Source organism: Molothrus ater, chromosome 15, assembly GCF_012460135.2.
Source record: "Molothrus ater isolate BHLD 08-10-18 breed brown headed cowbird chromosome 15, BPBGC_Mater_1.1, whole genome shotgun sequence".
Lineage (NCBI taxonomy): Eukaryota > Metazoa > Chordata > Aves > Passeriformes > Icteridae > Molothrus > Molothrus ater.
This window is the reverse complement of record NC_050492.2, coordinates 10,424,548-10,448,397: the sequence shown is the minus strand read 5'-3', so window position 1 is coordinate 10,448,397 and position 23,850 is coordinate 10,424,548. Positions and strand designations below refer to the sequence as shown.

The 23,850-nt window shown below is 43.4% G+C and overlaps 2 protein-coding genes across 2 annotated transcripts; one reads left to right on the top strand and one right to left on the bottom strand.

Annotated features, from left to right (window-relative positions):
• Positions 1-1,931: 1,931 nt before the first annotated feature.
• Positions 1,932-7,516, bottom strand: LOC118692323 (neuropeptide Y receptor type 6-like). Its single transcript, XM_036392056.1, has 3 exons — positions 7,220-7,516; positions 4,559-4,635; positions 1,932-3,518 (listed from the first exon to the last, which is right to left on the bottom strand). Exon 3 carries the CDS (start codon positions 3,498-3,500, stop codon positions 2,382-2,384), a length of 1,119 nt encoding a protein of 372 aa, XP_036247949.1. The 5' UTR covers positions 3,501-3,518; positions 4,559-4,635; positions 7,220-7,516; the 3' UTR covers positions 1,932-2,381.
• A 10,154-nt stretch (positions 7,517-17,670) lies between these two features.
• On the top strand, positions 17,671-23,850 carry HNRNPA0 (heterogeneous nuclear ribonucleoprotein A0). Its single transcript, XM_036391662.2, has one exon. The coding sequence runs from the start codon at positions 17,982-17,984 to the stop codon at positions 18,912-18,914; it is 933 nt and encodes a 310-aa protein (XP_036247555.1). The 5' UTR covers positions 17,671-17,981; the 3' UTR covers positions 18,915-23,850.

Below are 23,850 nucleotides of genomic sequence, written 5' to 3'. Positions count from 1 at the left end.
GTAAACAGTGTATTTAAATTTGAGGAAGATGGTGAGAGAGATATGTGTTCCAAAGCCAAGGAAATATAGTTGATACAGTTGTGACACCAGCATTTGTTAAAACATTGCTAGGAAATGACCTTCTGAGAGGAGCAGATGGTTTTCAGTGCAGGTACTGGGATCCCCAGGAAAAGTGAAGATCCTGGATCAGATTTGCTCTCAGTGCAGCCAGGTGCAATGAAGACAGTGCATCCCTTTGTTACCCAGGGGTCTCAGGGGTGAGAGCAGCAGCTCCATCCCCTCCCCCTGACCAAAGCCCAGCCCCTCTGACCCTGAACAGCCTCAGTGTCACTGACTGCAAGTTACTGCTCTAAACTCGATGAAATGCCTGTTGTGATGAGCACATCAGCAATAAAGGCAGCCCAGTGACCTGGGTGGAAGTTCACAGAAATAGTCAATGCTGAGAAACTCTCAGCAGTCTGATCATTGGCCTTTTTTAGGTATTTAGCTGTCTCCTGGTTTCTTTTGTATGATGTACAAGGCAGGTGTTAAGGTTTGTGTAATCAATTCCAAATGCACGATATTTGATTTAATTAGAAAAAAAACCCTAAATTATGCCAAAGCTAATCATACCTATCACTCAGATACCTGATTACCATGTCACTAATTCTGCCATCCTTGCTCTTGTGATGGGCCTGCCCTGGTGACTTCTAAGGGCTCAGACACAGAGATTTCACTGAGGTCTTTTATCTCAGTGTGGATCAGGGGACATTTAACAAATCTGAGCATCTGCAGGAGCTGCTGAGGCTCTTGTGGCAGAGCTCCTCTGATGAGCAGGGTGTGCAGGCACTCTGAACTAATGCTGGAACAAGAGAGCTGTGCCCAAAGCCTTTAGGAACTGTGATGCCTGTGGAAAGCAGTGCTCCCTCTGCAAGAGAACTTCACAGCCTTAAGGTGAGTTCCATCACAGCTGAGTCATCAAGGAGCTCACTGAAATTTGAATGTGAATGCTTTTTGCTTAAGTGGGGCATTAATAAATTGCTAAAGTTAGATAATACTTTACAAGGGACCTTATGTACAAGTGTTAGAACAAGGGGTTTTGAAACTCACTAGAAAAAATAGAAGGGGCTTTGGCAGTACAAGTAATTAATTATATTGAATTTGAACAAGAGGAAGCCTGGTGAGTTTTTGGACTAAAGTGCTCTAAGTACTGTGTTTAAGCAGCTCAATATTAACTGATTATTTATGTTGCCACTATATCATGGGTAAAGAAGAAGTTTGGCTACTTTTTTATGGCCACACTGGAAAGTGGTTTTTAAAATGTTTCAGTTGAAGAAAAATTGTGCTCAGTATTCTCCCTCTAGGCTTCTTTGCACTGTGTTACAAAAGAAACTGCTTTCAAACACAGAAATTGTGTTTCTGTGAACAGAAATGACCAAATCTACTCAAGTGTGCCCTCTTGCTAGTGCAGAAATGTGGGGGAAAATATTGCTGAAACTAAAATGCAAACCTAATTTTCTACTGGAAGAGAAATCTGAGTAAGTGGCTAGAACAAAATTGATCCTGAATTCATAGTGAGTTGTTTTGGTAATGGACATTCTAAAAGGTCTGTTGTAAGGAGCAGTGAGGATGATAAGAGAGAAAACAATGGTCTGTACTGGTGCTTTGGAGAATGCAATGCTTTTAGGAGAGATGCTAAATATATATTTCATCTTGAACAACATCATTCTGAGTGAAACTTGCAGTACATCAAATGGGTCCTGTTTTAGTGTTCATAAAAAAGAAAAAGTCCAGCCCCAGCCTTTTCTCTTGTTAAAATTTCTGGGCTGAACTGGTACTAAGCCAAAGCAAACTGCATGAGGGGGCTGAAAGGGAGGTGATGGAGTCTTAGAATAACTTCCAGGGCCTTCCTTACAGTGTGAACTGCCTCTAAACTGCAGATTCATCAGGAATGGCATTGGAGTAGGGCTGGAAAATAAAAATGCCAGAAAACAGTGTGTGAAAGGCTGCTGAAGTTGGGAATAGCAGAGTGCTCAGGGTTTACCTGGGGGAAGCCAGGTGTTTGGAAGGACAACCCCGTCAGTGGCTGAAATGGAAACATTTTTATTGGAGTTAAGGTAGCATGCCAGTGACTGGGAAACTGTGGATTAAAAAAAGTAAGGTCTTAATACTGTTTATAATTTATTATGATTGATCTTTAGGGCTGTTGGAAGTGGTTTTACCAGCATTAATACTATCATAAAGTACCTGCTAATACTATGCCTATGTGGGAGCATAATCCTGGTTTTGCTGAACTAAATGGCAAAGACTTCCTCTAAACCTGGTGGTAACATGACCAAGACCTGCAGAAAGAGGCCATCTGCAGCAAAATACAGAATTTTGGAAACTGCAATTAGATTTTTTTATATATCCACATGGGGATTATTTAACTTCAGAGACCCCTTAGATGCATCTGTTTGCAGGTTTGAAAGGGCAATATTTTCATATTCCTCTTGTGATGCTGAGCACCTGCAGTGGTGAGCTAACACTACCAAATCCTTCTGAAAATTCCTGTTCAGAAATCCATAAAAGATGGGATTGATACATGTCGAGATCATGGCCACAAGGTGGCAGATTGTAAATGCCAGGTTGTGATTACAGCTCATTAGTGCCTCGTAGTTCCAGTCAAAAACCACATTGAATATATTGAGAGGCAGCCAGCAAGCTGCAAAGGTCACCACTATTGACACCAGCATCATATTGATCCTTTTGTTTTCACTCAGCCTGTTCTCATTCTCTCTCATCCTGTCTATTTTACCCCTTCTCCTTCGAAGACACACAAATATCCTGAGATAGCAGATAAAAATAAAGCCCAGTGGGAAGCAGTACTGGAAAACCAGCAGGCTAGTGGTGAAAATCAGCCTCTCTGTAAGAGATGGCCATGCCTCGATGCAAGCCACCTTGTTCTTGTAGAAATCACTGTGGAAGGACAAATGTTTGAAGGGTTCATCTGTTATTTGGTGGAATACTAAAAAAGGAGTGGATATGATGAGGGAAAGCCCCCAGATGAAAAGAATTCCCCAATAAGCATGTGAAATATTGGGCTTCCAGCCACGTGGGTTCACAATTAACTGATATCTCTCAACAGCAATGAGTACAAGTGAGAAAATGGAGACTGAGACTGACAGGCTTTGTATGAAAGAGCCTATTTTACACATTGCCTCCCCAAATATCCAGTGGTCCATTAAGGTGTATGCCACTGTGACAGGAATGCACATGATACAGATCAAGACATCTGATAAAGAGAGGTTGGCAATCAAAATGTTGGTGACATTTTGAGCTTCTTTCCGTCTCTTTATTATAATAATTAGGCAAAGATTTCCAACGAGCCCCACCAGGGTAACCAATGTGTAAGCTGTAATTAGCAAGAATTCTGCAAGGGAGGAAAGGTGGCATGTATCAAAGTTCAAGAACTGGGAAAGGCTAATGTTAGAGATAGTTTGATTCAGGGTCTCGCTGGGGTGCTGAACAGCTTTATCCATCCTGAAGCATCTTCCAACCTATGGACAAAACCTTGCATTATTTAAAATGTAATGTATTTAAATTTTAAATGTATTTAAAGTCACCTTTGCATGGAGATTTTCAAAGCAGTGAGTACTGTGGGTCTATCGTTGCAGTCAGTGTCCTTAAAGTTTTGAGCAAATCTAACATGATTAATTAGAGAACTGGAAAAGCAGATGGTTATCAGTGGGTTTATGCATCCCTGTGGAAGGAGGTTGATGAACCTCTCTGAGGTCCTGCACTGACTGTGCTACAGATCTATAACTGATGTACAAGAAACAGCTGTGATAGCAGCTCTGACTGAACTTGTACAGACGCTCTCCCACAAATCCTCTTTTACCAGTTGTGGATGAAGTTTGCTTCTCAGAATAAAGTATTCTAAGATCTGTCCCTGCTGAAGATTTAAGAAGGTTTAATGGATTCCAATGAGGATAATCTGTTGCTTTTGTATTACCAGAAAAGAAGAATTGGGTCCTGCCATCGCTCTGCTAGCTTAGACATCACACTTAGATTTTCTTTAGAACTACAAAGCAATGTGAGTTAATACACTCAATCCTCCTGAATTATTTAAGGTTATGTGTGCTTGAGATCATGACATTCAAAACCTCTATGAATATATCTAAAAGGGAGTTTCCTGTTCTACTGATGCATTGAAGATAGTATGTCCTTTTTTCTAGATCTGACCTGAGAAAAATGTAAACAAAATAAAGTTCACATTGTATTTATACAGAAAATAACTCCTCTTTCAGCTCAAACAGGAGTCAAGCAAAAAAATCTGGGATTAGAACAGTTCTGTGGTTTTAAAACTTATATTAATGGGAAGAGTTGGGTTCAACAGAATATCTTGATGGGTTTGAATATATCAAAAGTGCAAAACTTAATCTTAATTTAAAAGCTCACCAGCTCTCTGGCTGGAAAGAGGTTGTTTCCAACCTGGGAAAGGAAAAGCTAAGTATGAAAAGAGCTATTTTAAAATTTAAAAATGGGTAATGGATATATGTTCTACACATATATCTTTCAAAACTCAAGTTTAACTCACCTTAATTCCCCTGTGAAATTACTGGAAAACTAGCTGGAAGGAGATCATTCTTCACCCCTAGGAATGGTGTTGAGAGCCTGTGGAGAAAGGAGAATGAAGAATCAGTGGGATGTAAGAGGATACACAAAAAGAAGAAGGGGATAGGTGGATGTTTTGTTATTACTAGAAAAAATCTGCTTATGTGTAGAAGATTTGTCAGCCTTTTCACAGAAATGGTTGCCATTATTTAATCACTAAGGATTTTTAAAAGTTTGGTTGCCTGTGCAAAATTAAACACTAAATCCAGGGTTAAACTGGAATTATGATTCTGTAGTTGTTTTCCCACAGACACTCAAAGAATATTCCAGCCAGAGTTATATCCTGGACTGCTTTATCCTGATACTTCTGTTGAAGTTTGGATGCTTCAAATTAGGATCCTAAAAAAATCTCCAAAAAGCACCATGCTCGCCTTTGGAGCATCTATTACCAATTTCATTCTGATTAAAATACCCTTTTCAATCAGCTTACTCATGTTGGAGTGGGAAATGGCTGTAGATATATGTGACTCTGTGTGGCCCTGATGTCCCAAAAATGACTTAAATTGTGGTCAGGGCTGGCATTAAGCCCTGTAATCTTCCTACAGAATGTACCTGGCTTGGTTAAAGCTATATTGGGGTATAGGAATGTACTCTCTGTTGACAGAGTGACAAAAGTATCTTTTGTCTCCTTAAAAAGGAAAAAAGCTCAGAAGTTTCTCTCCTCTATTCGGTAAAAAAACCCACATAGGACTTTGGGGACTTCACTTTAAACTTAGGGATAACCAATTGGACAGGAGACAAAAAGTCTCACCTAAGCAATTTACTAGAAAAAGAAAGAGAAGAGAACGAAGAAACTAATCACTTTTGTGAGATATTTTACCAGGAGCAAGAACCTCTTGCACCTGGCTCGGGGTTTTTCTGTAAAGAGTTTTGTTATTTTGCCTTTTATTAAAACTTTTCTGTTTCCAACACTACCACAGAAGCCATCCTGCTGATTTTATGCCTTCTAAGGTAGCTGAGCTATATCTCAGCTGTGGTATAAATCTCCAAGAGCTTATAAGACTTGGCTTGAGGAGACTTTATATCATTGGGGAATGACATGGAAAACTCTACAATCCTTCTGCAAAAACTCTGGAAGTCTGGAGGCTCTAATGGATTTTGCAGTCCCTTGCAGGTGTCCCTAGTTCAGCAGGGCAAGAACCAGAGCTGGGTACTCCACTGTGTGCCCACCAGGCTCCACAAACTCTTCTGCTCCTGAGGCCAGGGACTGTGACTGACTGGCACATCCTGCAAAACCCGATGGTGTGGCTGGGTAAATATATAGATATATATATATATACATATCACAAAGAGACTCAAATACATGACAAGCAGCCCCTTCAGGAGGGCACTGTCACCCACCTTTCCCTGGAGCAGCACTGGCTGCCTGGCTGGGGTTCTCACACCCAAGGGTGTTTGTGCTGGAAGGACAGAGGCACGGAATGGCAGCTTGGCAGCTGTTGCCCCAATGAGATTTGCTGCCACTTCAGAAGTGTGAGGATCTAAAGCCTGGATTTACCCCAGGGGTGATGTTTCTCTGCAGTCCTGTGGAGTCCACCTGGCTGGCACAGACCTGATCCTTCAAAGACAAACTCTGCTCTTCCCTGCTTTTTATGTGAGGAGGAGAAGCTGTGGGTGACTCAAAAGGCCATGAGGTTGAGCCAAGTTTGTAATATTTTATGCACTATTTGCAAAGCTTGTTTATCTCTCCATGGATGCACAACACAATTTGATAGCAAATTCTGAATGTCCTCTCCCAAGGATTCAGGGTGTTGGGGCTTCTCTGGCATTTTCTGTTTGGGAAAAGTCCCTGGACTGACCTAACCAGTTCACTTGCTACATCAGTTTTAGGCACACTCTCCATTTCACTGTCCTTTTCTCAGGAAAATGTGCAATTTCTTTTCACTCTTTGGTTTGTGCTGGGAGTTAAAGAGTGCAGTCTTTAGTACTTACACTATTCTGCAAGGCAATTTAAACATTTCCTTAGCAATAAAACAAATTCACCTGTCTTGGTAAACATCTGGAGCATTCATAGCATTAAAAAGTAAGTTACTCTAGTATTCACTACAGCATGTTGAACTATATTGTAATACATACTGGCATTTTTTAATCTAATAAATGAATGTTATTGGAATCAGCATCCTTGGATCACAGCTACAGCTGATACCAGAATTGAAGTGTTTAACAAAAAGAACTGATTACTTCAAGCCCTAATCCATGCATTTTGGAAAAGATTCTCTACCATAGTAAGAATTTAACACTGTAAGATATTATAAACCCCCAGTCTTGTTTCATTCCTCTGTCTGCAGAAACATTATTGAAATGTTCATAAGCAAAAGAAAGGTTTAAAATAAAATTAGTTTTAGAAAGGCTTTCTTTCCTAAGTATTTTCTTACCTATGCTAAAGATGAACAGTCCCATCCTTTCAAGCTGACCAACAAATGTTTCAATTACAAACCTTATTAAGTTCCTAAGTATTGCACAGATAAAATGTGGAGGAAAATTTACATTCAATTTTAAATATAGGTTACAGAGAATAAAATAATGCTTTAAAAGATATTTCAGTAACTTTTGTCATAGTTCTATTGATTTTCTGACTTCTTACCTGATTAAAAATTCAAGTCATATCCACACTGCTTTAACAATTTTTCTTTTCCCTCAGAGCCAGCAAACACATCTTCTTTCTGTAGAAAAGAGTCCAGAGCAAAGCCATGTCTCCTAAAGCCACGCTTAAACTCTCCTTTCTTCTGTGTGAAGCAAAGCACAGATCCCCACTTTGCAGCAGTGCTGAGGCTGCCAGGCTGTGGGAAGGCAGCTGAGGATTCAAACAAGCTCTGGAATCCAAGAGGAGACGAACAGCAGTGAGCAGCAAGGAGGAAGGACCAGTAGTCATGGGGATGGATTTTCCTCCACTGTGCTGCTTCCCTCCACCCTGTCAAACACCTTATCATGCAATTTCATTTTCAATTATTTAATCTGTTCTGTAGTTCAAATGTTTTCCCTCAGCAGGATTTCATACATAAACATTTGCAGATGGCATATTGCTTTCTTAACTGATACAGCAATACAATAAGCTGCTTGGAAGGAGCATGCACATCCTATTAAGTGTATCATTTGCTTTATTGCAATTAAGATAATCAAATTTTCATTATAAATCGATATTTTAGCTTATACTCTTCAGATAAAACCAGTATTCCTGAAAAGCAAGGCATGGCACACTGCACTAGCACATAGTGAAAAGGGGCTTTATTTTTCCTAGTGTTTTTTCAGTAAGAATCCATATGTTTTGTAGACACATGTTTATAAAAATAACCATTCAGCTTACTCACTAAATATTTAGAATGAATATTTATGGAGTGGGAAAGGAACTGCTTTTCTTAGGACCTGCAATCTGGTAAATTGCTCTATAAACTCTTGTATTTTTACCCAGGTCCACTTAACTTCCAGTATCTCAGTCTGTTTTTTTTAAGAGAATGGTTTTTCAAAAAGCAGTAGGATTTTTGGGATTAGCAATACTGATGCTGTACTGAAGTGCAATTCAGAACTAATTACCTAAAAATATAGTTGGTTGTCATTCTATAGTATTTGAATAAAATTGGTGCAGGGTGGAAAGAGCCTTTGTGACCTTGTGACCAGATGAACATCCTGCTTTTCATGTATTTGAGTCTATTTGTGATATCTTTGTCCAGATTGTTTTTTAACCATCTGTGGAGATCTTGGATTCAAGTGCCTAATTGACTGCTAGGAAGACTGCCTGAACACCTCCCCATAAACTTCCTTCTCTTTAGTTTAACCCAGTGCTTTTTGTTCTAGGCATGTTTAGGAATTCTGATATTTTAACCAAAAATGCTGCAATCAAGCAATGGGAATATATTTTTCTAAAGCATTTCTAGAGCTTGCTGGGTTTGATTATGTCAGAATTACTATAAAAACAAAGCTTTGCCAAAGTGCTTTAGAAATTCTGCTTCTGGTTTTAGTGTAACCCCAGGAAGTTAATCAGGACCTGAACATGCAATGTGATAGATAAGCATCAGAACAGGCCATAAAAATGCATATCTACTTATGAAGCAAATAGGTCAATAAAATTAAAAGATGTTCTGATTCTATTTCTAAATTTCAAAGGTCATTTTGCTTATTTACACATGCCTCTGTTTCTAATATAATTCTGCATGCAGTCCTTCATTTGTGGAAAAAGTGGGGTCTTTAACATATGATCCATTGGTTTTTACAGTTGTATCAGCCTTCTGCCTCGTGTGGATTTTATTGTGCTGTAACCTGTTGTGAATTAGATCACATCCAGCATCAGAGGCTTGTGGGTGTAGCTGCTGGTGTGTTTAATCCTGATGTCAAAGGTATGTATGCTGAGTGGGACCCATGGCTCTGGAGGAGGGATCACAATGTGTTCTTTCAGCCAAATGCTGGAGTGTCTGTTTGCAAAAAAGGTTAATGGATAGCAGAATTGTATTTACTTTTTATCAATGGTCTTGTCATTTTTAAATTACTCAGTATTAAGTGATAGGTGAAGTGCCATAATAGGTTTTTAAACTTAAAGTTTGTAATAACTTGTGTAGCATTGGCAACAACCTGCTGGTGGGAAATAACACTTAACTCCTCTAAGTTAAATGTTATTTTCTTTTGCTCTGGCATTTACATGATTCCTTGGCCAGCAGGAATCTTTGCTGATGGTTGATCACTCTAAATTTTTGCTTTTGCTTAGTTGTTTCTCCTATGTACCTGTGCAGCAGTCCTTGTTTCTGCCTGTTGCAGCTTCCTCCTTCAGAAAGCAAGATTTAGTAGAGATGAACATGTACAATTTCTCAGCTTCCCACATGAAGGAATTCTTTAACAGCAGATTGGCCAAGAGCTGCTTCACAGACCTGTAACATCTCTGAAGGGTCATGGAATCACAGACTGGTTTGGGTTGGAAGGGACCTTAAAAATCACCAATTTCCAATGGGCAGGGACACCTCCCACTAGATAAGGCTGTTCCAACATCCACCCAACCTGGCCTTGGACACTTCCAGGGATGGAAGTAATTTCCAGGACACTTCCAGGGATGGGGCAGCCACAGCTTCTCTGGGTGATTTCTTCCATTGACTCACCACCCCCACAGTCAAGAATTTCTCCCCAAATCCAGCTGACTCTGCCCTCTGTCACTACAAAGCCACTCCCTCTTGTCCTGTCATTCCAGGCCCTTGTCCAAGCTCCCAGCTCTCTTAGAGCCCCTTTAGGCACTGGAAGGACTCTGTGAGGTCTCCCTGGAGCCTTCCCTTGTCAGGCTGAGCACTCCCAACTCCCCCAGCTCTTGTACCACGCTGATGGCTCTGGACTTGCTCCAGCAGATCCACATCCTTCTCACAAGGGAGCCCAGAGCTGGATTCAGCACTGCAGGTGGGGTCTCACAAGAGTGCAGCAGGGAGGGAGAACCCCCTCCATCATCCTGCTGGTCACACTGCTCCTGATGCAGCCCAGGACAAGGTCAGATTTTTCAAATGCACTTTGCTGGCTCGTGTTGAACTTCTTATCAATCAACACCTGCACATCTCTCTCCTGGATTATTGCTTCCTAATAAATACTGTTCTTCATAGCACTTCAAAGAGGCATAGAAAAGTAAATAAGAATAATTGGAAATCTCATATGTTAGTGTTGGATGTTCTGGTTAATGCCATAAAAGTAAGATAATAAGCTGTGATGGAGGAAAAACACACTCCCCTCACATTTTCCTGTTCTGTGGAGAGATCAACACCCCAGGAAGGGATTCTCAGTAAATAGCTCATAATGTGACCAAACTAGCAACAGCTAAGTATGCACTGGGACTTTTTCTCCATGGATGTACACGTGTAAGTTGAAGCCCTGCTCCATGACTCAGAGGTTTTTAACTAATTGGAAATATTTGTCAAAAAATAATTAATGTTCACTACCTGGAGTTTAGGTTTCACTCTATTATACTGCATAGCTCTAAGGGACACCTTTGCAATATCCTTGATGCCTGGTCTCAATTTTGATTCTCAATTAGCTCATGACTAGAATGAAAAGTCAACTGTTTAAAAATCTGATATAACTATAAATGAGTTACTTATAATAACATATTAATTTTTAAAATTGTGTCATGCCTTGAACTGTTGGCTAATTTCTGGACCTTATTCAGTTGGCATAGAGCTGAGATGGAGATGAATAAACTCCCTGGCTGGAAGGTTAGCATCTTAATTTTTTGGGTCAGACAAGTTACTTTTCTCACTGAAAAAGAGATAAGATATATGAGTAATTGTAATAGGAGTGTGAGTGCAAAAATTCATATTTTATAATAGGTTCCACTTTCCAAACCCTGATTCAATTCTTTGTAGTTTTCTAGAACTTCTCCAAGTCACTTTTACCAAAAGTCATCTCTGCCAAAAAATTAATTATTTCAATAGCTCACAGATTTGGGGGAATATGACAATTTGTATTTCTGGTTTGTTCTTTCCCATTCTAGAGTCTTTTCTTAACAACACTGTGAGCACCAAACCCTGCTGTTCTCATGGCATGACATCTGTCAGGGTCTTAATTGTTAATTAAGAAATACTTAAATAATCAAAAGGTTTTTCCCATTAATCTTAGTCTGTTCCAATTTTCCAGCATGTTTCAAATGTAACAAGTGTTTTGATTTTCTGGATTAAAATCAGGAATTCTAAATTGCTATTTCTTGTCTTGAAAGTCTTTACACCACCTCATTTAAGATTTCTTGAATAGCATGGATGTCTTTCAGCTAATTTCAGACAGGTACTTACTGAGCTTCAGAGCTCAGCTCTTCCTGCTGTGTTCAAACAAAGTTTAACATCAGTCTTGCAAAAGCACCACAAACCCACCCCACAGAGGTTCTGTGGAATGAATTGGAGTCTAGGAATAGCTAAGGGGAAAAAGATAAAAGCAAGTAGATTTTAATTTAATTGGAAAATACATTATGAAAAATTTGCAGGTGAAAAAGATCAGAGTGTGGCTGAGATTGATGCTGGCTCCAGGTCTTCCTTTGGCAAAACTTAGGATCCTGGTCTGTCTCAGACTAAGATACAGTGAAAATTCTCCCCTCTCACATCTGTGACAGCATCACTACATTCTTTGATCCTTCACAAGAATCTTGACTTTTGAGACCGTATTTTGCTGCCTTACTTTCATCCCATCACTTCAAATTATGGCCAGCTTTTATATACAATTTAAGGAAAGAGAAGAAAGGAAATAATGAATTATTAAAGAAGAGTGAAAAGATGAAAGAGGAAAAGAGAAATTGAACTTCAGAGGGAAGAGGAGGGAGGGCAGGGTTTAAGGAAGAATGGTAACTTAAATCCAAAGAAAAGGATGCAAATTCAATTCTCTGATGACTTTCCAGTTCACCCTTCACAAAGGTGTGTTTCTTTCTTCAGCAAACTCCCCTTAAAAGGGCTCCAGGAAGATTTTGTTTAACAGATAAACTTTGATACTACTTACTGAAGAAATAGTAGCTGTGGGTTATTCTGTTACCTTTTTATCTGTAGGTTATCTTCTTTTGCATTAGGCAAATACAAGAGAGGGGTAGAGTTTTATTCCCCATCTGAATTTACACAAGGCAGAGATTTTTATCCTGAGGAGTGTCATGTTCAGACTTTAGGGGCATAGAAGTCTATCTAGTTGCCTCTCAGTATTTTTAAAATTTTTCAACAAAAAGCCCTCTCCTGATCATTACTAATTCATGAAAGTCTCCAAAGTAAGATCATAGGTTTGATGTTTCTGCAGATGAAAGTGCAAACAGCAAAAGAGAGTGAAAGAGAAACTTTTGCCAAAAAGGCAAGTGCTCTCTCAAGGACAGCTGTACATCTTTCAGAAGTTTTTGTACCTGTAACTAAAGCAAAATGCCAGGCTGGCAGTGCTCATGGTGCTGCTGTATTTTTGCAATGCTTCCTGTGAACCACACAATTACACTGCCTGAGGTGTTGGTTTGGGTAGGAGTGAGCCTTCCAAAAGTCTAATAATATCTCATTGAAATGATGAAAATAAAAATCTTTGCTTCTGTATGTATCTCAGAGTGATGTGGAAAGTTATGGTTGAATCCCTTGTATTCCCAACTGTTTCCACAGTTAAAAAAATCTGGGTGAAATTTGTGTGTAGCTAAGGTGATAGTGTTACAGTCTTCAATGTGAATGCAGAACTCATTCAGCAAACAGTCTGCATGAAACTTCAAAATGCTTTCTGTCTGCTGAAAGGTCAAACTAGACCTAAGTCTAGAGCATTGTACTATACTAAAAAAATTCTTAAACTCATTAAAAATTCAAGTGATACATGTAAATTGCTTAAAAAAATAACCAATGCCTGCCAAGAGTGGAAGCCACAGATGTAACTAAAGAGGTTGAAACTAGTTAAAAAGATATGACTTTGTGTTTATATGAGGGTTTAGATAAAATATTTATAACTTACAAACTACTTCTCACTTCATGATGTTTTTCTATTGCCCTTCATGCTCTTTTCCAGAACTTAATTATTCCTTTTCCATCCTGGCAGTTTGGACCCATTAAGTAGCATGAAAAAGTTATGTTTCTTGAATGACAAAAATTGATACAAAGAATTCCTTAATAGTTTATTTTGCATCAGCTTTTACTAAGAATATTTGGTAACACAGGAAATTGCTTTGGAAAGGGACTGCTCAGAGCTCTCTGGTTTTCAATCTCTTAAGCAGCAATGCCCTCCTGTGGACTCTGGGTACAATGATTTCTTCTGAATAACTAGAAAGGTGTATCCATGAACATGATTTGGTTTTCCTTCTTCCTAACACATTAATTAAAATGTCCTATTAAGACATTTGATTAAATTGGCATTATTTGGCCAATGCTTCTGGTTTGAGAAACACATTTCCCCTAGGTAATGATACAGGTGGGGCTTTTATCTGAAAAAGCACCTAGCTTTAGAAACTTCAGCTGCTGATTTTTTTTTATTCTATAGGTTGCTATCAGAATTGAAAAAATATCATGCTGCAACTGCCTTGTCAGAAAGTGAAAAGCATGTATTTCTTTGGCATGACACTTTCCTAAGAATTTTTATATCCATAGGCTGATATTATGCATTTACTAGTTTACAGCAAAAAGCAGTTTAAAAATTCTGTGGGGAAGTTGCTGTGGCTGCTGCAGTGTTTCTGGTTTACATCTCACACACAGTCAGGCTCATCTTTGGTACTGCACTCACTCTGGCAGCACTGTATCTCCTTGGCTCACATAGCTTGAAGGATGTCTTGGTTTGGAAAGCCAGATGTCTGTTAAGGAAGGCAGGAGCCTCCCCTGAAATGGAAAATGTAAACTCTCCCCACCCCTCTGAATTGCTATAAATTTTAAATTAAGGAGCTCTCCGGCAAAAATATGGGAGCAGAAAATAACAGTTCTTTAATAGGGAAGAAAAGAAAAATATAAAATAAACAATGCAGTAAACCAGAACAACACTGACAGAGTCAGAACACGACCTCACACCCTGTGGGTCAGGGTGTTGGCAGCAGTCCAATTGGAACTGTGGCTCAGCCCTCCTGCAGTGTCAGGGGTGATTCTGCTGCAGCAGGGATCCTGGAGAAAGGTGCAGTCTCTTCCTCTGAAGATCCAGGGCAAGAGGCAGCTGCTGTTCCTCTGGGAAATCCAGTGGAGAAGCTGTGCTGGTGTTCCAGAATCTCCAGATTATATCCAGGTAGGAATGCTTGGCTCCTCCCTCTGGGCAGAGCATCTCCCAGTGGGATGCTGCAGTTCTTATCAGTCACGCAGTGACATTCAATAGCTGTTATCAGCAGATGTTGTGGAAGAGATAAGAAAAACTGCCCACTTAACAGAAGACAGCTGCCATCCAGATGGCAAATAGAATACAATTAGCTTGGCAGTCCAGGACAAAGGAAAAGTGCATTTCAGGAGCACAGAAAGGCACCTAGTTCCTGGGAATGTGTGCACCAAGTGATGAGTGGGTGCCTCAGCAGACGTGAGTCCAGCAGCAGTTGGAGAGGGCTGGTTGGAGCCTCCAGGCAGCTGGGATGACCTGGAGGAGTGCAGCTCTGTGGGGTGGGCAGGAGAAGCTGGTGCTCAGCTGGCTGTTCAGCTGCACCCCAGAGCCTGGGAGGTGTGTCAGGGCACAGGGATGTGAGCAGGCTCTCAGCCCTGCCAGGCAGGGAATGAGCAGAGCAGGATTGGAGTGAAGGTGTGAATGAACAGCATGAGCTCACTCTGGCAGCTGGGAAAGGCAGGGGCACGGCAGGACAGAAGGACACCAGGCCAAGTGCACTCTGGCCTTTGTGCATTTCCAGAGGAGACGTTTCCACCTGCAGGACAAGGATACGTGTGTCTTAAAGGTGTTTTCCTTTCATTAACCAACCAGTTAAAAGTGTAAATGAAGAGGAAGAATTTGGGCTACACCTGAATTGAGTCAGCAGCTGATTTTTCCTACTGATTTATTCACATCTTAAAGAGACTCATCTCCTCCTGTGCAAGCTGTGACTTTTTTCTTTGATCTGTTCTTGGCCTACTTGTCTGTCTTGCTTTCAGGCAGAGAAAGTGTCTGGAAACAAGCTTTGTTTTCTTTGTTATCTCTTGAGGCCATAATTAGCTCCTCTTAATTTTTCATTCATTTTGCTCTAAATTACTATAGGTCTATAAAACTCTCATGGATTATTTTCCAGGTGACACATACTAATTTGTCTTGTGAAGGGCCATACAGCTCTCACCATAACTAGTACACAAAATAGTTTTGTATTTCCTGTAATTTATGTGCAGCTTGCAGACAGCCTCTGGGAAGATTTTTATTTAGTACAGTAGGATATGTTTGTTTATTTAAAACCTGCAAATATTTCAGTGGCATTATGGGATATTCTCTTTTCTTAAACTAGATAAAATCATGGTGTCAGTTCATGCATTAAGATAAATGGATTTAAACAACTTTCCTTGTGGCTGTCAAACACAGTCATTTAATAGGTTACTCTACTATAGACTTGGCTATAACATAAAAAAAAAAAATCCAGTCTGAGTCAGATTAGATTACTGTATTGCAAGTACCAATGCTACAGGTAGTGATAATCATAGCCTGTGAGACAAAAGCCTGTTCAGCCTCTCTGGATTTCCTCTGGGGCTGTGGTTAACCAACCTTCCAGCACAGCCAATGTTCCTCTTGTGTGTGTGTCTCCAAGGGAGCATTTCCAATTGATCCCCATCAGGGGGATGCTGCAGTTCTGCTTCCTCCCTCCTGCCAGCACCAGCAGGTCACACAAAAAAATGTTTCAAAAAGCCGAGGCAGCTGAAAACCAAGTCCTTTGTCATGATAAAACCATTTATGGCTGTCTCAGTTCTCTTATGTGGATCGCTGTGTGTTTGCAGAAGCATCAAGGCTGGCACATGGGAAAAGGCAGGATCAGTTCAGGAAACTTGGAACTACATCCTGACAGTGCCTAATGCAAAACAGCAGCCATTCTTAACTCCTGCTTAATTTTTAACATAAACCCTAGTGGCTGCAAGACCAAAAAAAAAAAAATCTTTCTAATGAAAAATTCACTTAAGTTGAAAGTAATGCTGCAGTCTTCATGACAGTGATGTTTAATGTACTATAAAAGTAAGAGGAAAAAAAGGAAAATTATCTCACTATTCATCATTCCACAGGGCTTGCACGCTCTTGAATAGCTCTAATTGTTTTTCTGAGAAAATGCCTCCTTTTCAGAGCTAAGGAGAGATTTAAGGATGAGTAGGCTGTGATAGGGTTGGAAAGAGAAAGGGAAAGCAGGGGAGGAATCGGTAGCAGGAATAGTGAGTGAGAAGGAATCACAGAAAGGTTTAGGTTGGAAAAGCCCTTCAAGACGATCGAATCGAACCCTTCCTTCAGCACTGCCAAAGCCACCCCTGCACCGTGACCCAAGCGCTACATCCGCACTGCCTTTTAAATCCCTCCAGAGATGCGAGCCCATCACTGCCCTGAGCAGCTGTGCCAAGGCTGGACCGCGTTTTCTGTGGAGAATTCTTCCCTGATACCCGACCTAAACCTTCTCTGGCACACCCTGACGGTGTTCCTGCCACCCTGTCCCCGTTGGGAGCGGGCTGCCAAGGGGAAGGGGGACACAGACGAGGGAAGAGCCGTGGCTGACAGGGAGCAGACAGCAGCAGGGCGGAGCGCAGGGTTAAACCCCGGGGAGAGCAAGGTGAGGTGCGGGCACGGGGGCGGCCCAGAGGGTTAAACCCCGGGGAGGGCGGTGCGGAGCGCTGGGGAAGGCGAGGGCGCGCTGAGGTGTGGGCACCGGGGCGGAGCCCGGCCGGGGCCGTGCCCAGCGGGTACCGGCAGTGTCCGTGTCCACAGGGGCGGTGCCCAGAGGCGCTGGCCGGGCTCCGCCTCACCGTGCCAGCCACGGGAACGCGAGGCAGCGGCAGAAAGGGATGCACAGAGAGTTTCAATGAACGTGAGGAAGAACTTCTTTACAGTGTAGTGACGAGTGCTGGGACAGACGGGATGTGGAGCGTGCCTCTCTGGGGATAACCCAGAACCGTCTGGACGGGACCCTGTCCATGTGCTGTGGGCTGGAGCGGGGAGCTCGGGCCAGAAGCGCCCCGGGGCTCCCGCCGCGCTCTGAGGGGAGGCCCCGAGCCCCTGGCGGGCTCCGCCATTGGGGGCGCGCGCGAGGGGCGCCCAACGGTCCCCGCCGTTCAAACGCTCCCGCGCGCCCCGCCCCCCGCGCGCTGCCCCGCCCCCCGCGGGGCGGGCCCAACGGGGAGGGAGCGCGCGCCGGGCCGGAGGCGGCGTTCCATTGGCTGTCGGCCGCGGGCCCGGCGCATTGACGCAGCATGCCCCGCCCCTCCTCCCGGCGCGCGCGGAACGCGTCCCGCGTTCCTATTGGCTGTCCGCCGCGTCCGTCGTCGGCGAACCCCGGGACTTTTGCGGAGGTCGCGCTCTTTCATTGCTTGTAGCACACGTCCATAGCGGCTTAAGCCACGCCCCTTAAAGGTGAATGGCGGGCGGCGCGGGCGCATCGCTCTCGTTGGCTGCAACGGCGGAGGAGGAAGGCGCGGGGGGCGGGGCTCCCGGCGGCCCCTTTGTGTGGGCACCAGTCGCCGGCCGCGCTCCCGAGAAGCTGCTGCCGCCATTTTGTGCGCGCCTGTGTTCGCGCCCACCCCCGCCCGCCTTTCCGGGGGAGCGGCGGCACCGGGGACGCCCCGACTGTGCTGCCGGTCAGGTGAGGCGGAGCGGAGGCGCCGGGCCGCGCCGAGGCAGCTACCGCCGGCGGCCGCCGCAGCCGTGAGGTCGCGTTGCTCGCAGGGGGAAGAAGCGGCAAGACGGAGCAGGAGGGGAAAAAACCTCCGGAGCTGCCCCCGAACAGGAGGAGGAGTCTCGGCGCCAGGCCCAGGCGCGGCCCCGGAGGCAGCATGGAGAACTCGCAGCTGTGCAAGCTGTTCATCGGCGGGCTGAACGTGCAGACCACGGAGGCCGGGCTGCGGGAGCACTTCGCGGCCTACGGCACCCTCACCGACTGCGTGGTCGTGCTCAACCCGCAGACCAAGCGCTCCCGGTGCTTCGGCTTCGTCACCTACTCGGCGGTGGAGGAGGCGGACGCCGCCATGGCCGCGTCCCCCCACGCGGTGGACGGGAACGCGGTGGAGCTGAAGCGGGCCGTGTCCCGGGAGGACTCGGCCAAGCCCGGCGCTCACGCCAAGGTGAAGAAGCTCTTCGTGGGCGGCCTCAAAGGGGACGTGGGCGAAGGGGACCTGGTGCAGCACTTCAGCCAGTTCGGCCCCGTGGAGAAGGCCGAGATCATCGCCGACAAACAGAGCGGGAAAAAGCGCGGCTTCGGTTTCGTCTACTTCCAGAACCACGACGCCGCCGATAAGGCGGCCGTGGTTAAGTTCCACCCGATCCAGGGCCACCGAGTGGAGGTCAAGAAGGCCGTGCCCAAGGAGGACATCCAGGCGGGCGGGGGAGGCGGCGGCTCGTCCAGGCCCTCCCGGGGAGGCAGAGGAGGAAGGGGTCGGGGCGGCGGCGGCTCCGGTAACCGGGATCACAACGGGCTTTCCAAAGGAGGCGGTGGCTACAACAGCTACGGCAGCTACGGCGGGGGAGGAGGCGGCGGGTACGGCTCCTATGGCAGCGGTTCCTACGGAGGCGGCGGCGGAGGGGGAGGCGGAGACTACGGCAACGGGTACGGCGGGTTCGGCAGCTACAGCCAGCACCAGTCCTCCTACGGCCCCATGAAGAGCGGCGGAGGAGGTGGAGGAGGGGGCGGCAACTGGGGGGGCCGCAGTAACAGTGGACCGTACAGAGGAGGCTATGGTGGGGGAGGCTACGGGGGCGGCTCTTTCTGAGCTAGAACGCCCATACCCATTGAGGGGGGGGGGCGCGCAGAGCCCTCTCTTCGATACGGGGCAGCTTCCAAATGGTTTCTCCCCTCATTCGCCGAAGGGCAGCTCCTTTTAAATGCCTCCCTGCTGTGGGAGCGGCTCCTAAATGCCCCCTGAGGGTCGCCTCTGCTGCCTGTGCCACTTCTTTCTCTCTGAAGATGGACTGGGCCCCACATACACATATTTTGTGTTACAGTCATTGATGGACTCTATTTTTTTATTATTACTTGGACCTTGGTCGTTTTTATACTAGCAACGAAAAATGTCTTGTTTTAATTTGTTTTTTGGGGGGTGCGGGGTGGGAAGTGTCTTGCTGATCTGGAGTAAATACTGGGGAGGGTTGGGGGGAAGTTCCTTTGTTGTAAGGACTCGATGCCTGGATACTACGTTTTTTTCTACAAAAGCTACTCGGATCCCATGACTGACTTTTAACATTTCTGTAAAGGAAGAAAAAATGGTTTTTACGTTTTTTATTTTTTAAATAAATCATTGTGTTCATTGACCTTTACATGTCTAATTTTTTTTCCTAGGATCAATTCCGTACGGTTTTAAGGCTTTTCTAGGTTTGAAGCAAGTGTTCCTCTGCTTTTAAATCTCTGTGTACTTAGAGTAGTAAATATTTTGTTGCCAGTAAAGGTCCTAACTGACTTTTTTTGCTAGTGGCTTTCAAACACTCAACAGAGAAATTTTTGAAGTACTAATCCGTGGATGTGGTCTGTTTTTTAACTACTCGTTCTCACTTTGGCAGTTTGTGTGCATCCACCATCTTGTACTAGGCAGTTTGACGTGCTGACATGGTTGGTTGGTCAATTTTTTCTATAGGACTTTTCCATCAACGTATGTACTGTGTAGTTTTGAAGAAATAGTTTGTGTTAAGCATGTGTTTCATTCATATAAAATGTTCAGAATTTCTTATTGCTTAGTTTTCAAGTCCTTGGTTTGTCTGTGTGTGATTCCTTCCAGGAAAGGGTCGACATTTATCCCTTCTATTAAAGGCATCCTTGTTTTCCTAGCCCCGGGTTAACAGATTTCACTGGGAACTATTGTCCTTCCTGCAAGTTCCTGAGAACCCTCGCAGCTCCATCTGCTGTCAGCGTGGCAGCCCCGTGCTTTAAGGGCTTCCTTAAAGCAGGAGTAAAACTGGCTTGCTGATGATTGTACCAGACTTTGGAAAGTTATTTTATGCCACTAGATGACTGGTGTAGAGTGCAGTGACATCTGCATGTCAATAAAGATGGGGTCCCTGACTGCTGGTTGGCTGGGAGGGGGAAAGGAATGGATTTGCAATACGTGCCTGAGCACGTAATTGAACAAATAATGATTGCAGTTGCCCATATTTCAGAAAGTGGTGATCTAAACTGGGCAAAGAGCTCTGAGAAGTGAGCCAGCAAGTGTACCAGTAACATAGGTGCCAGTTGTAAAGCAAAGATATCTGTGTAGTCTGCTTGATTAAAAAAATGTACATTTGTAGCCCTTTCACGCAATAGAATTAAAGTTTGTTGTTTATTAAAAAGCATAATGTTTTAGGGGAAAACTGCCTTCCTGCATAGAAATATAGAATAGCAACGTTTATGGGTTTATGGATATCAAATAAAAGATTTGAATTCCTTATATGCTTGAGTGAGAGTATATATGATGTGGGGCATGCATTTAAAAAGTACAAAGTTATTTTCACTTCAGGTTTCTAAGCTCTTAGAATGCTGATGTTTCATGGGACTGCATCATAAAAGCTGCTTTTTGCTTTCCTCCAGATATGCAAGATACTAGACAAATAATTCCCACTGATTCCAGTGCAAAGTTAAATGTGTAGGGCTTGGTGCTTCTGGGCTGAAGAATTTCGAATGAAATTTCAAGGTATTGTTACTATTTGTTGTCAATATAACTTGATGATGATTTAAATTGAAATGAGCTTTGTTGTTATTAGAAGTGAAACTGCATCACCTTAATTGCCTTTGTGAGCTTAAACAGGACAACCTCTTGGTATCATCAGGATTTAAACTGAGAGCTGAGTTTCCTCCTGATTGTGGTTGTTTATGGCTCTTAGGGAAACTGGCTCTCTTTGGCTTAGCTGAGCTTTTATGAATAGGTTCCTAATAACTTGCTGTTTGCAATTATACTGTAATTTTTCTATCTCAGAAGCCTGTTAGTCACTGTTGTGCACCAGCATCTCTTATGCATTGTTGTAAGTCAAGTTTCAGAGTCTGAGTTTGTAAAACACTGCAAGTGCCAGCTCTTGCTCATGCACAGCTTCAGGTGGTTTTATCATTGAAGGCTTTTTCTGTACCTTTGCACTTTACAACCATGTTGGACAGTCATCCTTGAACTTCATCTGAAGCACAGTTTTCTTGTTTTTAGCTGAGATGAGCAGCAGAGTTCTAGGTTGTGTGTTTGGGGGTATGATTTAGTCTTTGCAGTGTTGTTGCCTTAACCTTATGAAGGAACAACCTGGCTTGCAGGAAATGGTTAAATTCACTTTTGTGATGTGTCTTGTCATTTGATTTAGGAAGCTAAAGGTTTATGCACCAGCTGTAGCTTTATGGTATTTTCATGTTATGTGCTGTAACAGAATATGTTGATACTAGAAACAAGTAGGTTTTAAAAAAGTGACTTTGTGAAATCTGACAATTTGGGAAGTGCTGTACTGAAATGTGCTGTTACCTGTGTGCAATAGTCCTTGTAGGACTACAGTCTGCTAGGACAAAGAGCTGATCCCAAAAATCACACGTGGATTAGGGGGTGGGCTGCCTAGTGTCACCCTCAGGAGATTGTCACCTGTTTAACCATGTGGTTTGAGTAGGTGGCACCTGCTCTGTGACCCCTGGTGTCTTGGGAGTGAGAACTTGTGACCCTGCAGGTGCCATTGGAGAGGATCCTGTGAAGGATCAGGGAAGGGGCCCAGGGTGTACCATGGAATACAGAATAGTGCGGATCTGTATTGGGTGGCGTTGAAGACACTGTGACTTCAAAACTCTTGGAATATAAAGCTGTTTCTAGTACAGTTCCTAGTTATAAGAGATTTGTTGATAAAGCTTTGCTCATGTGTTTAAAGGTATTTAATGACTTTCTGAGCCCTGGGTGGATTTGTCTGCATAGAGGTGCATAGGAAGAGCTGAGCTGAAATAAGGTGTGTGGCTGGCATGTAAATAAGTTTGTGACTTCACAGTTGCTTCAGGAAGGTCACAAAGATAGAAATAAAGTAACTTTACTGTCCCTTAGTTTGTAGTTGAGTTATGAAGTTCCTATGTCTGAAATTATCTCGATAAGTTAATGGCCTTCTGTTCAGGACCAAATGCTTGATTGTGTTGGTGTCACCTGTGAGAAATAGAAAATAAGAGCAATTAGTTTGCTTTCAGCATTTAATAAAGTAAAAATGTGGTAGTTTTCTTAAAACACAGATGTTCTTTTATTTTTGTAATCTGCATGACCAAAATGGAATTCCCAAAACCAAACTTTTCAGGCTACAGTGTCACTGAACTCAGTGTGTTGTGATGTACATACAGTTTTTTAATAGTAATGGGTGTTCATGTCTGCTCTAAAATATAATTTGTTCTTGACTTGTAAATTTTATTTGGCTAATAAAACTAGCCTAACTTAAACTTTCATAATACTGACTACTACTGCATTAAAAAGAAACACGCTAAACACTTGTACGTGGAGTGCAGTGATACTTGCACAAGTCTGTGGAAGTACCTCCCACGTGTTTGTTGTAGTATCAGGTGCTGGAAAGGTGGTTTAGAGCAGTGCTAACAGCCCAGACAGCTGCCATGGCAGTAAATCTCTGTGGGTCACTGATGGGGTGACACACTTGCAAAATAAAAGCTGTATCTTGCAGGCTTCTGGAGTGTAACAATCCTTACCCTCCAGAACTGGGCAAGGCTTTGTGTTGAATGCTGCAATAGCTGCAGTCCAGGCTCCAGTGCTGGCTCTGGCAGTCCCGTGCTGCTCCCAGGAGCTCAGCCCCACGGGGAGGTGGGCACTGACAGGAGGTGTGCCTGAACTCTACCAGATATTTGCACATATGGACTTAACGACCTGTGAAGCAGGAATACTTAAAATCGCTAAAAATGTAAAGTTCTCAAATGCTTTATGGTGTCCTCCTCCCCCCCCCCCAGCCTCAGCTGAGATCCCTGTAAGACAAATTCTGCTTTCATTTGGCATTGGAAGGTCTAATTGGATGGTGTAGGTCAGAAAAGTGGTTTATTACCCTGCTCTGCCAGCTGATGCTGCCATCCCAACATGGCATTGCCACTGCTGCCAGAAAGGGTCTGAGTGCTGCTGAGGACCTCAGCCTCCCATCTGAGTGTGAAAAGAGAGCAGCTTCCTTTCTCTACATACCTCAGAATGTATATCCTGAAGTGAAAAAGTTTGGCTTAAATCATCATATTGTTAATCCCTGAAAAATGGCCTGAAGGATACCCCTCTGATGTGCACACAGTGAACAAAACACGGTGTGTTTTGTGAGAATGGGGTTTTGCTCCTACAGTCTGTCACAGGGTTGGGCTTCTGATAGAAGGCAGCTTATCCAAACCTTTAGATTAGGATTGTTTGACCTGTTGTAGCTACTAAGGATTAGTGTTTATCATGTTATCAACAGTTTATACCACGTTTATGTGGTTTACCTTGTTAGAGACCTTTGCTTTCTGAGCTATTTGGAAAAAGGCATTTTCAGTGGTTTTTCAAACTTTATATGGGTAATACCTTGGTTTAATATTAGGTGATTAAAAGTGTAACACCCAATTTTCAGTCTTTCACACTAGCCTGAGGCATACTTTACAAAACAATGGGTTATTTAACATGTTTTGCATAGCTGATTCTGTGATCTGGTGTATGTGTCCCTTAAAGATGAGTTTTCTGGTTGTTATTTTTGTATTTCTTAATGAATAAAACAGTTGTATCCCTG

Excerpts from the sequence above, each read along its gene's own strand:
- LOC118692323 (XM_036392056.1), bottom strand. The coding sequence starts at position 3,500 with ATGGATAAAGCTGTTCAGCACCCCAGCGAGACCCTGAATCAAACTATC.
- HNRNPA0 (XM_036391662.2), top strand. The coding sequence starts at position 17,982 with ATGGAGAACTCGCAGCTGTGCAAGCTGTTCATCGGCGGGCTGAACGTG.